Source organism: Lolium rigidum, chromosome 3 (assembly GCF_022539505.1).
Source record: "Lolium rigidum isolate FL_2022 chromosome 3, APGP_CSIRO_Lrig_0.1, whole genome shotgun sequence".
Lineage (NCBI taxonomy): Eukaryota > Viridiplantae > Streptophyta > Magnoliopsida > Poales > Poaceae > Lolium > Lolium rigidum.
In genome coordinates, this window is record NC_061510.1 from 90160368 (window position 1) to 90174057 (window position 13690).

Below are 13690 nucleotides of genomic sequence, written 5' to 3' on the forward strand. Positions count from 1 at the left end.
TGTTTTTAGTGTCTTGTTCGAGAGGTGAAGTTGCGGCTACATCCTGAAGTAGGAATAAGGTCGTCTCTGCCATATCCCCACCTGTGGTGCGTCTAGCACTGGCGGAGAGCGCATGGAGTCGTGTGTCCGGCGGATCTTCTGGTATCTAATCGGTTTTCATATTTGTTGGTGTAGTTACTTGTCAGTCAATTCCGATTTACAGTTGTCATCATTGACGAGGGCTGCTACTCTGTTGCGTTGGTCTTTTGGGGCCTTAGCACGACGACTTCATATATGTCTACTATAACAAACTCTACTACGGCAAACTTTGCCTATCTCTGTTGATGGAGGAGCGAGGACAGCGGCGCGCCTTTGGCTCGTGCTAGTATATGTAGTCGTCGCTAGGTGGTTTAAGTACCTATTCGTAACTTTTATTACTTTTCAAGCTATTTGTATTAAGGTTGATTATTATTAATAGATTGGTGAAATTTTCGCAAAAAAAAACACAAACTTGCTATGCATGTGCAAACTCATACAAAGTGGACCAGGACAAATGGCATTAATAATTATAAAAAAGCCCCTGCATTATGTAGTACACGAGACATGTAAAGTGATCACCTCGTCTTTCGCAACTGGAGAGTAGCCTGGCGGTCGAGGCCTCTCGAGGCAGTCTCCAGAACAAAGCCTAAAAGATACTAACAAATCTTTGAGGTCTTCAAATTCTTTCTTCTTCCAGAACACAATCTTGTACTCTTGAAGGCAGTCAAAGATAGATAACGAATCATAGATCTGTAAATACCGACGAAGGTTCTCGCATAATTTAAATTTAAGCCGCAATGCCAAGGCTGCGTGAACGCGCGCAATCATTATAGCAGTCATTCAACATTGGCAAGAGTAACAACACCAGTATGTCAGGGAATAACAACCGACTAGCCTTGTCGACGTCGATAGAGAGCCGAGAGTACGAATCACCATTGTTGAGGATGTATCAGCCGGGACAAAAACTGCGAGAATAATCCTCCTCGCGGCAACAACAACAAAAGATCCAAAATCAATCTGGCGAAGCAAAATCTGAAGACCCATACCTAGAGGATTGTACTATTTCAACACCAACATTGACATCGGGAAAGCGATCTCGTCGTCGAACGAAAGCTCGAAGATCACTTATTGCAGATGATGCCATCTCCATTGAGAGGAAACCAACAAGAAAACGACTACCAAAATCCTAACATAATCAACTGAACACATTACTTTTATTGGAAACTCCACACATAGATCGGGTTCCCCACTCCTCCCGACGCCGGCGAAGCCGGCCGGAGGAGGGGGAACCGATCTATAGAGGAGGCTGAAGTGGAGTCGGCTAGGGTTTTGGAGAGGCGGCGGCTCTCTTTACACGACAGTAGGAGAAGTTTAGTTTGTAATATTTCTGTTGAGCCTTTAGTTTGTAATATTTCTGTTAGTGTGATTCTGGATGTTATCCGGAATGAACTCTTATTGATGTTGCTTGATCAATAAAGTACCCTTTTCATTACTAGCTTCTTCTGGACAGCAATCTTTCAAGATCGTAGTCGCCGGCATCTTTTGGTCTATGTCGATAACTTCCCGGCCGCTGCTTCTACAAGCATCTAAGTTTTTTCAAGCTTTCTCTGACATGAGCTTTGCTACGCCGAAGGCCCAGAGGCGGCATCGAGTTCTGCTCACGGCGCGCCTTCGAGGGATGCAGAAGGAAGATAATGCTGAGATATGCAAGGACTTACGTTTTATTTCTACTTGTAAGGATATTCTTGTAAGGGCTGGTTTCAGATAATATATTGTGACTTTTCGCAACAAAAAAAACCACATTCTCAAACCAAAAAAATCTGAAGATCGATTGGATCGAGGCGTTAACCGGGGTCCAATCTGATGCCATGCGAGTACAGGCCAGGACGTGGGCAGGTGCTATCGGCCCCAGGTAAGATTGGTCGGCCATGTTCTAGTCGTTAGTATAGTAGGGCAAAAAATTCTGGGCCGTCTGGCGGGCTATGGCAGCGCGTCTCGAAGGCCTCGGCCTCCCCAGCTGATTGAACGTGTACCTGGAGAACACCTCTGCGCCATCGTTATGCTAAAAAAAAAAAAAAAAAAAAAAAAAAAAAAAACTCTGCGCCATCGCCGCCGCGGGCAATGCAACAAGCTGGAGCACCAACAACAGCGATATCAACGAAGACGGATGGGATTACCATGTGTGGCCGTCCATGGCGCCATAGTTGCAGCAACCAGTCGCGAGAAGTGTTTTTCTTTTTTTGAAACGTGGGCAAAAGCTTTGCCCATTCTATTAATTAAGGAGAAGTTTTACAAGAAAGTAAAAGGAGTTAGACTTATGACGGTGGGACTACGTCCGTGCGTGCCTATACTCGAGTGTCGGTCGATACTTCGAATAAAGCTACGCCAAGGTGTCCCGATCGAGAGGACTCGACCATTGGCAGGATTCAGCTGTTCAGAAGGACGCTTGTTTTTTATAATTTACGTAGTGTAAAAATATATTAGAGTATTTGGTTCCATAGATTTTGGTTCTGTTGCCACACCAGCTGGTTTGTCATTTTAGTGGTTCACCATTTGGGTTCCGTCAGTAATTAAAAATAGGGAACTGCTGGAGGTCCCTCGGGGGATCTGATTTCCCAGCCCCCGGGTCGTCAGCCGTCGGATCGACTATCTTGAATGGCCAGATCTGCTTCTACTGAATGTGGCAAAAAATACCTCCCGGCAGCAAAAACATAACCCACTTTTGCTACATTGTGGCAAAAAACGGTTCAGTTACGAAATCGAATAAAAAGGCTGAGCTCGCCGGAGACCTCGCCGGAGATCTCGCCGCAAATTTTTTAAATTAAAGTAGCAAAACAACAAAAAAAATATAGGAAAAAAAATAGCATCAAATCGTGATAATATGTTTGCTACATTGTCTCCGGCGATGTCTCTGACGATTTACATCTTTGCTACATTATCATATTTTTTTGCTACGTGCTCTCCGGGGAGGTCTCCAGCGAGCCTAGCTTTTTTATTTTTCTTTTTCTGAACGAACCGTTTTTTGCTTCAGTCATTTGCTGCCGGGGGTGATTTTTTGCTGCCGAAGGTGTTTTTTTTGCTACATGCAAATCTAACCATCAAAATGGTTGATCCGACGGCTGGGGACCCGGGGGCTGGGAGAGCCTTATCCCCCGGGGGCAACGAATCATTTTCCTTAAAAATACCAACCACCGTAAAACTTTTTTTTGCAGCATATACGATTGAATTGATAATCAAAATATCCAACTACCATTGCGCAGCCTTAGTTTTTCTTGCAGTTAAAGAAAACACTTATCAAAGGAATTGAAGACAATTGCTTATGCTCTCAAGGGAACCTTTATTGCCTAACTTTCTCTGTGGTCAAATTTCCGCATCAACCTGTACAGTGTCAATTACGGAGTATCGCAGTAGCAACCACCATCATCCTGATGGCACCACCCAGAAACATTATAATCTTTGATGCAAGCACGAGTACAATCTTCAGGTTTGCATTGGAAGATGTAGGGTTCGCGTGTCTCTGCCGTGCCAGTGCCAGTTAGGGCCCTAGTGCCAGTGCTGGCCTCCATACCTATTAAAATAAAGACAAAAAGGTGTATGAAAGTTAGTAATTAAACTTGATATCTACGGAAACCATATATAGTGCAAATACCAGGCAGAACAACTACGGCTATCTTCAATTACTAGTATCAAACCCATGTATTTATATATGTACCATGGCTGATTGGATGACTTAGTAAGAAACTAGATGCTAATGTAATAACAATGTATTACCTGATGCTAGCTAATTAGCAGAAGCATTACTCTTTACAGTATCAGGCATATCAATTGTGAACTAGAAGATTGGTTTAAAGATTAATTAACAATTTGCAACATATATTTCAACAAGAAAAATATTTTGGGGAGGGTTAAGATTACTTTTCCTTCAGCAACGTACAGAGTTCTAAAAGATCTGAAAGTCTTACTTCAGTATTACTCTCTCAATCTTTTGAAACTTATCTTAACTTTATCAAAATTTAGATGTATTTGGACACTAAGATAAGTTTCATGAGACAGAGGAAGTACAAATAACGTGGAAACATTTTGTTCAGATAAATACATCTTTGTTACAAAGTGTTTAGAAAAAACTAAGAGCAACCGATGAATACATCTTTGTTGAGACAGAAAATATGATTCAGATTTCTGTATAATCGATAGGCTTTGGTGGAAATGTACCTATCTTCCTCCCTGATGCTTGGCTCGACAAAAAGGAGGTTGAGATCATCAAAAGAGCCATCAAGCAAAAGACCTTTGCGTTGATCTGGATGAGAGCCATGACGAAGTACTTTACTACTATTTCTTTCTATTCTCCTTTTCGTCGTGGTTGTAGTGCTTACTTGCTTCCTTATGAGTTATGCCGTCGTTTATATATAGAGACATGACCGACCATTGGAGTATCAATTTTTCCTGTTTTATTGTTTCCTGCATTATTACTCTATCCTTATTATAGTTCGCTGTAATTAATTAGGATTTTCGAATAATACCCAAATCACGGAATATTCTATGGATATGGATTTATTGGTTCCAGAAATTTCAAGCGAAATCAATTACCCCTTAAATTTTACATACTGAATTAATTAATATTCCATAACGCACGAGATTATGACATTTTCCTGCATCACAGAAATTACGGACGAGATTAATTAGTCTTACTAACAACATTATGGCATTTATTACTGGCTCCCCAAATAACAAAGGAAAATACTATAGTTAACATTCCATTTATTGATGGACGGTCATGGACTAGGTTTTTTTTTTTGAGCATCAGTCATGGACTAGGAGTATATTGTCAACGAGCAAATTAAAAATAACACAATCGTGGGGTTTCTGACTAAGAAACGGGCCCAGGACAAATGCAGCCTGAATTGCTTCAAAACGTCTCCTGTAGAACGATTCTGCCTTGTCAGATTCAACAACAGAGACATCCAACGTATTATCCACAAATATATACTCATTGGTCGTTTGCTTTCTTAGCGTTAAGACATTTTAATAATTTCTTGTGTTCGCTTGTTACCAATGTTCTCCAAAAAAAAAAAAAAAAAAAAAAAAAAAAACTAATTTTACCAATGTTCTCCAAAAAAAAAATAAACTGATTTTACCAATGAGCAGGCAGTTGGACAGAGAGATGCAGAATGCATAATTACTTAGAGCAGAGAGAGAATCAATTCACTATTTTCAGGTAATAGCATTGAAAACTATGGCAGCGCAAAATGAATCGCTCTGTTCCATCAACATGGTTAAAACTTTTTTTTACGAGACCATCAACATAGGGAAACAGCTATGGATGGATAATTAGTAGATTGACGATGATTTCAAGTATGTCGCCCATCAATAGAACAAATTCACTGAAGAATAGGTGCACATACTTTTTTATGAAACATATGAATTTTACATCGTAGAAACTGTGATAGCCAGTACATGACCGTCCTGATATGCAGAAATATAAGAAACAAACAGTTCCCATTTTCTGAAGATAGCATCTGGCTACACAACAGACAGCACCCAAATAGAAAATACAACCAGTGCTTTGCAAACCCTCACAACAGACAGCTCCCAAACAGAAAATACTACCAGTGAGGCATCAGCAGTATCGCCCAGAATTGACGAAACCGAACTCACTTGCCTGTATAGAAACAAACCTTAATGCGGAGATTTTACATTTAGAGGTCGTTTGGTAATCATCAATTCATTTCATTTGAAATGAATTCATAAGGTCATTTCATTTGGAAAAACTGAAATTCCGATTCCGAACTTCATGTTTGGCAACCTCATGGAATTGTGAAATGATTTCCTAAACTTGTTTTGCTGCCATCTTTGCATGATAAATATCGATCCTAATTTTGGCTTACAGCTGAACTACATACTAGATAAAAACAATATTTTCTCAAAGCATATGACCTCGATCTTAGAAGACATAAAAACAATATTTTCTCAAAGGATATGACCTCGATCATAGCAGAATACATGTTCAAGTTTGACAACACAACATAATTCAGAAGATACCAAATAGTTAGCATAAAAATAAATGTCCAGATTCAAATAGCTCGTGACACACATACATCACAAGTGTCAAGTTCACATATAGCAATATTAGGCAAAAAAAAAAGGCAAATTGTTACAGCTTATGATCACAGATGCTAACAAATGCCAAGTTTCAGGAAAAAAATAGTCTTTGCTTCATTTCAACAATGAAGATCCTAAGTCTTGAGTTGCTTCATAACCAATTTCCTTGTCATTCCCACCGGCAAGGCTTGAAGTGACTTAAACTTGCGGTCCTTGGAGATGAGAATGTCATAGGCTTCCAGAAGACCATACAAACAAGATGTTATAACAACAAGCAACAATGCAAGATTCGGAGAAAATACTATGCAAAGAATTTTATACTGTGATGGTGCTATGCCACAAAGAACAATGTCTACATATCCTTTTATTCTCAGATTAGCCGCTTCTGGTGAGTAATATCTTGAGATGATATAATTACTGTTTCTTGTTGTGTTTATCGATGTAGAAACATGTGAGCATGTAACTAGTGCCTTTTCGGCTGCTTGTGGCTATTATTCTCAGATTCATACTTGGTGATTCTAATTCTTTCGCAAAAACAAAAAAAAACATGTAACTAAGTAACTCATGTTCATTACACATTAAACTCGGGATAAAGAAACTGAAATTAATTAGAAACAACAGTCTAGTAATAGTCAACATCTCTCTGCCTCTCTCACTCTCACTTAAGCCACAACATCATTTAAACTTAAAAAAAAACAGTTCAGAACACACTAGCTACCAACAATGAACATCATGGAACAGTTTAATAAGTCTGCGTCTAAAACAAGAACAGGGAGCGGTGATCATCATGGATAAGTCTAATCTATTCTGACTAAATATCTGCATTTGATGCAAGGTAATGATCTCATTGACAGCAAAGTAATGATAATATTCAAGAAATATCCATGGAAGCTATTTCCAAGGGAGCTATCTCCAAGAAAGCTAACCTCTAGGAAGACATGTTCAAAGAACACAAAGCAACAGGGGTTTTCCAAGAAATAAATCACAAGATAAACGCAGGATCTAAACATGCATGAAGCTTCTCCTTTTTTTTACTTTTAAGTTCAATACAAAGCAACTTTACCACGCATCATGGCTTGGCAACGAGGTGGATGTTGTCAGGTGGGAGATGGGTTGGGGAGGAAGAAGCAGTGTCAGGGGGAGAGAGCTGCGTGAGATAAATGACAGGTATACCGACTGGAATTAATGTTACGTATGGGCCGACCTCGATGGAATTGACTATTGAATTATATGTATAGTTCTGTGGCAGCCAAACACATTGCTTACTGGAATCGTAAATGAATTCCAACATTCCTGTGGTCAAATGCCTGGATACCAAACAAAGTTCGGTAGAGATTGTATGGTTATGCAATGGACCAGCCAGTATTGTCGAGAAAAATCTTACTTCCACATGTGTGAGCTTGAACATATAATTTCTAATCTACAAGTATTAATAATGTACGAATTCTATTTGCATGTTCGCTTAGCTTATGCAATTGAGGTATATTATAACAGAAGTGAGATCAACTACGTCATGTAATTGTTATACCTTGCACAGAAGGCAATCCATACTTGCAAGTTGTAACACTGCCAGACAATCCTTTGCGTCCTGCATGATAGGAAGGTGGCACTAAAGAATAACTAAAACAAATCTACGGTGGGGAAAAAAAAGAGTGTTTGCTAAGTGACATATACCTCTATAATAACGGCATAAATGGGCAGGCATTTGCTATCGCGTGGAACGATAACAAAAGTAACTCTATCGTTTCCTAATGAAGTTGTCATCAAGATGAATAGGAGGACGTGCAGGTCACATTACAAGGATAAAAACAGCTAAATAAAAATTTATTTGAGTTCTGTAACAGCTTGCTTTGCATTCTAGGACACAAAATGCATCTTTGGATGCTCTCCAGAATAATAAAATGCAGAGAGAGGCAATCCATAGTTGTAACTGATATCAATCAAGTCGGGTAAACAGATAGCCAACCAAATCGTTCAGGCCATTACGTTGAAGAATTCAGATTCTAATATGTAGCAAGAGCTCATTGATACGGTGCCAACAGCATATAAACAATGGTTTCACCTTCAGTCAAGGAGACAGAAAACCATTAATCCGTAAAATTAAAATAAACATTATAGCAATACAAATGAGGAATGTGCAATGGATAAAAGTGACAAGGACAAGAAAGTTGCATTCCTGTAATTTTGCTTCAGCAAGGTGCCAACATTATTCCAAGGGACTCCTGTTCTGATTTGCTCATTCTCCCCACAATACTAACATGAGTTGCCACTGAAATTTCAAGTAAGCAAATAACTCGGTTTGTTGAATAGGAGAAAGGTTCATCAATATTTACTTAGCTGCACCAACACTGAAAAGACACATATTCTCTTATACACCATAGACCAAAAGGAACTCACTCTCGAATGGAGTAAAAGCCATGACCTGAAGCTCTTTACCCTGCTACAAAAGAAAACATGAACTACAATCAGAGCAGCTTTCATGGACACCAATCGATGACTACGAATTGATTAGCATTAGGACTTAATAGCTCTTTTCAAAAAGAAAAAAAAGGAACTAATAGCTGAACCGAACTGATGAACTGAAACAAAAATGGGATGAAGAGACAGGAGAAGCCTACGTGAGCTTGGGCTGTCATAGCTGCATGCTACAATTTCAAAAAGAATCAAACAACATTCAGGTTGATCAGCTTCTCCTCCATACAAGTTGACTATATATCAAGATTATCCTTGTGCAATGGAAATTATGTGACAATAATGTTATTCTCTATTTCTCCATTCTGCTCTTTTAATATACAAAACTGTCTTGACAATTACTGGCTGTCAACACTCCTAAAGACAGCTTAGAATATTTCATATATTTGTGCTATAAATAAAATCGAAGCGAGTTTATTCAAGTTAACAACTAATTCAAGATGTTTTTCTGCAAGGTTTAAGAACAACTGCAGCTGGATTGAGTATAATAAAGTGAAACCAAATGCAGGCAATGCTTCAGCTACTAGGATACAGACAACAAAGATCCACTACATCCGGGGTCAATATTCTCTTATGTGATAGCAAAGTAAGTACAATAGAACAATAGAAGTGAATCTAGAAGAAAATGGTGACATCAGGAATTATAACAACTCCAAGTAGTTGATGAACTCTTCAGGAAGGTACAGTCGAACACAACGTATACCGCCACTGTCTTATGATAACCAGGCATGAATAAGGTAATTCTGGAGCAAAGGGCGTCAAATATACACAAATCCCAAAACCTTTTAGATCTCATCTGCATCTTATTCAGTGAAGCACAATCATTTCAGTTAGGAACATTCACCAACAGAATATTTGCAGACAAAGCATGAAACCACAGGTTTCAAAACCCATAGTTCAGTATCCAAACAGCCTAGTGTTTCATGTTTCCATAAAAGATTCAAGCAAACCTGGTCAAACAAATGATCTGATGCCAAATCATTTATATTTTGAAAGTACCAGAATTATAAAGGACACATACCACATCACAAACTGGCAGTGTATGTGGTCAGTTTTACGACAGAGCAATGGATGCTCCACGCCCAAATTTCAATTATTTTACAGGCAAGGAAACCCTTCTAGTTAACAGGCAGTCACTGCTCTAGTAGAACATAAAATTAAGGAAGGAGTATGTCTGCGATGATCCAACATATCATGACATACTCTTCCTGATTACAGAGACGGAAAATCTAGATCAGCAGAAGCCACAATCGGACTGCGCACAACATGGTTCCTTGAAACCCAGCTCAAACTTCCCTCCATGAACTTTTTCCCATCATTTGCATTGCTGCTCACCGTCATGCTATATTGGATCTTCTGTCCAACTTTGGAGAACACCAGCTTCTTTGGTGAGACACAAATAGTAAGGGATTTTGGAGTATACAACTTCAGTGTGTACACTGAATCTGCTGGACCCACATTTGTGACTGTTCGGTTCAATGTGAATGGTGTTGACTTGAGCGGCACCGTTATGGTGGGATAGTTCAGTTGAGCTTCTGGTATCTTGGGAAGCTTCGTGCAGGACAACCACGGGTTACGCGCAATGATTGCCAAGCCTTGATCGCCAAGAAGAGCACATATGTAGCCAGCATATTCAGTAAAGCTAATGTCATACACTAGGCCTGGGTCAATAGCTTTTGTGGGATTGACATGGCCAGCGCCCATGTCATATGCACTAGCCTTCTGATGCTGCTCGTCCAAGATCGGGTCACCCCTGCTGTCTGCGATATCGGCTGTTGTGAGAATAGCCGACTTGATGGCAGGCGCAGACCACTTGGGATGGACGCTCTTGACAAGTGCAGCAACGCCGCTGACGTGTGGAGTCGACATAGACGTCCCGGATTTTATATGGAATGGACCAGAGCCAAGAATAGTGACTGGTGGCCAGGCAGCAATGATGTTGAGCCCTGGTGCTAATATGTCTGGCTTTAGCACGCCAGGGCTGAAGCTGCAGGGGCCGCGGGACGAGAATGCCGCGACAGTTGGAGCTGGACGGACGCCGAGTAAAGTGTTCTTGTAGATGAAGATGGCACTGGGCTTGCTGGTTGTCCTCACATACTCGCTGATACTGTTTCCATCAGCCACGGTGACTTGCACGACATCAGGACCATAGTCCTCGAGAACGGAAGTGAAGCCAGCATCTTTCCAATTTATCAGCACGACGCCAGCCGCCCCGGCACTCATGATGCCAGTGATGTCAGTCTTAGTTATTGATCCTGTTCTTGAGTCATTCATCGCTCCTGTGTTATGGCATATCACAATTTTGCCAGACACATTCCTTGTAGGCAAGGACTTGCAGTGCTTGTCCAAGTAAAGAGGAAATGAGCTTGAGCTTGAGTTTGAGATCTGGTTAAAAGCTTCCCCATTGATGCGATTGCCATTGCCAAGCTGCACAACAGCCTCAAAGTTGCGGTCCACGGAGCCAGCAGCCACTGTGAGCAACCAAGGTGCAGAATTCTCAAGATAGGACTTGGGTCCGTTATTCCCAGCTGCGGCCACGACCACTACACCCTTTGCTACAGCATTAAATGCGCCAATGGAAACAGGGTCGATAGTGTAGTTGACATTATAAACAGGGCCGAGGGAAACTGAGATGACATCAACCCCATCCTTGACAGCTTCATCAAACCCGGCTACTATGTCTGAGATATAACACCCAAGGAGTGTGCAGACCCTGTACATGGCCAGGTGCGCCCCTGGAGCAATCCCGGACGCCGTGCCCCTGCCGAGGCCGTGGGCAGAGGCATCACTGACGAAGTTGCCAGCAGCAGTGGATGCAGTATGGGTTCCATGGCCGGCGTCATCTCCGGAGTCATTGGCATAAAAGTTGAAGAACTTAGCACCAATGAGCTTGTTGTTGCAGCGAGAAGCACCATGGCATGAGCCCTTCCACTTTGATGGCGGCGGCAGGATGCCAGTGTCATCAAAGGAAGGATGGGCCGCATAGATGCCAGTGTCCAGCACCCCGATGATGACGCCCTTGCCATAGCTGACATCCCTCCATATGCCGGTGCCTTCCTTGAGCCCGAGAAATTCGGGGGTGTGCGTGGTGGAGGGGTGCCAGAGCTGGTCCGGAAACGCACGCACGAAGGATGTCTTCTTGGAAACCATGTCGAGCTCAGCCTCGGTGATCCTCGCAGCAAAGCCGGTGAAGACCTCGGTGTAGTTGTGGACGAGCCGTGGCTTGTCAGAGCCAGCGAGTGGGCTTGGCAAGAAAGATTCGTGCCACCAACGATGCTCGTCGTCGCTGGCAGCGTCGGTGCGTGGCTTGAGGAGGATGATGTAGGTACGGTAGGGTTTTGTGTGTTGAGCATTTGGATGGCAGTCTAGAACTGCACAAGGATGGAGGAACGGGAGGGCGAGGCAGAGAAATGTGAGGGAAAGGTGGGCAAACGATAGCATTGTGGATCGGCTGGAGGAACCGGGGAGGGCGAGTCAGTGGATGTGAAGGCAAGAACAGTGGTGAGAGATGGAGAGTCTGAGAGGAGGAAGATGAGTTGCTGCTGCAGTGCTGCTTGTGACGGTGCGGGGGCGTAGCAGGGTAGACTGAGCTGTCGACCGGAGAGAGGAGGGGAGAAAAAGGTTGCCTTTTTTTCTGAGGTTCTGTGAGGTTTTGTTTGGGGCCCCAGGTTGGTTCGTTTTCTTCTGTTCCCCATTAAAAAAACTGATAATTCTCAGAAAAAAAAAATGATGACGTCGATGGATTGGAACTGACCTGAGCTCGCCGCCGGTTGATCTTGTTGCTCCGTGCGACACCGAGCGCATTGGCTGCTGCCGCCAGACCAGGCCACCGCCGCGTTCGCCCGCGCTCCACCACAGCCTCCCGCTCGTCCCCCGTTTCTCAGCCGCCGCCGCCGCTTCCCCACATCACGTTGTCCCCCGTCCCCGTGCCTCCCAACCTCTGCTCCTCCTGCACTGATCCCTGCATCCGTCCTGCTGCAGGCCACCGACAGCCCGGGTCACCCTGACCCACTCCGACCTGCCGTCGGCCATCTTTCCCCCGCGCCGCCCGGTCCACGTCCACGGCGTTGCCAACCTCTCATGGCGCCCGCCTGCGACGCCCATGTCGGCGCAGGAGCAGGCCGGGTTAAGAGGAGCGCCGGAGGAGGCGGCCCAGGGAGGGCGGCGACGTGGGCGCGCGATCGCTGCCGACCGCGGGCGGCGGTTTGGCCGGCGGCGGCAGGAGGACAGGATGGGGAGTGGGGACGGAGGAACAAGAAGGAGAGACCGACGACTAGAATTTCCTGCGTCGTAGGAATAAACTGGAGTACGGAGTACGTTAAAATCGTCCACTGGCAGTCCACTTGTATTCAGTGAGACTAATAGAAGATGGACGCGTCTAGCGGGCGGCCGCGTGCCCGTTTGCGCATCTGAGCGGTCAACCAACAAAGGAAAGTTCTCCCGACGTCTCCTTCACACAACCTTCTGCGGACCAGGAGCAGCCCCAACATCATGCGGGCAACCCCGCCGGCCGGCCTGGAGCACGCCGCCAGGGAGGGCTCCAAGTCTTGACCCGACCTCCTCCCGCCGACAGGCCCTAAGCACCTGCGCTCGACGCCGGCCTCCCCTCCGGCACAGGATCCCCCGCCATAGATTTCCCCTCCAGCGCACGCCCTGGCCGCCGACCAGGTGCCGCGGCTTTACCACGTGACCGCGCCATAGCAGGGAGCAGCAGGTGGAGAAACAGCACAGGCGCATGGACCGGCGTCTCCCCGATGGGGAATCAGGGGAGATGAGACCGGCGGGGCTTCGCCGGCTAACGGCAGCGGCAGAGGAGGCCGACGGCGGGCAGAATCGGCGGCAGAGTGTGCGTTGACGGGAGAATAGAGAGAAATTGGGAGGACATCACATGCGGGAGGAAGAAGAAGATAAAAGAAACGAGAGAGGATAGATCCGGGTCCCACCCATAAAAGACTGGGAGTTGCCCATCGTGCAGTTTTTTTTGCCTAATTCACATAAATAGTTGCTAAAAAATGCTAGTTTGTTGTCTCGTATATTGTTGTAGTTATAATATGCCCTAGTAACAATGTGTACCAAATTCTGAAGTTGTGTATAGATATTA

The 13690-nt window shown here is 43.9% G+C and overlaps 1 protein-coding gene and 1 long non-coding RNA gene across 2 annotated transcripts; both read right to left on the reverse strand.

Moving 5' to 3' along the window:
- Positions 1–6152: 6152 nt before the first annotated feature.
- LOC124697466 lies at positions 6153–12363 on the reverse strand. Its single transcript, XR_007000802.1, has 3 exons — positions 12344–12363; positions 8515–8554; positions 6153–8386 (listed from the first exon to the last, which is right to left on the reverse strand). It is a non-coding gene; the product is annotated as an uncharacterized LOC124697466 (long non-coding RNA).
- Positions 9540–12238, reverse strand: LOC124697465 (subtilisin-like protease 4). The gene has a single exon (XM_047230051.1). It carries the CDS (start codon positions 12028–12030, stop codon positions 9802–9804), a length of 2229 nt encoding a protein of 742 aa, XP_047086007.1. The 5' UTR covers positions 12031–12238; the 3' UTR covers positions 9540–9801.
- Positions 12364–13690: the final 1327 nt, after the last annotated feature.

Coding starts and splice junctions, on each gene's coding strand:
- LOC124697465 (XM_047230051.1), bottom strand. CDS start 12,030: ATGCTATCGTTTGCCCACCTTTCCCTCACATTTCTCTGCCTCGCCCTC.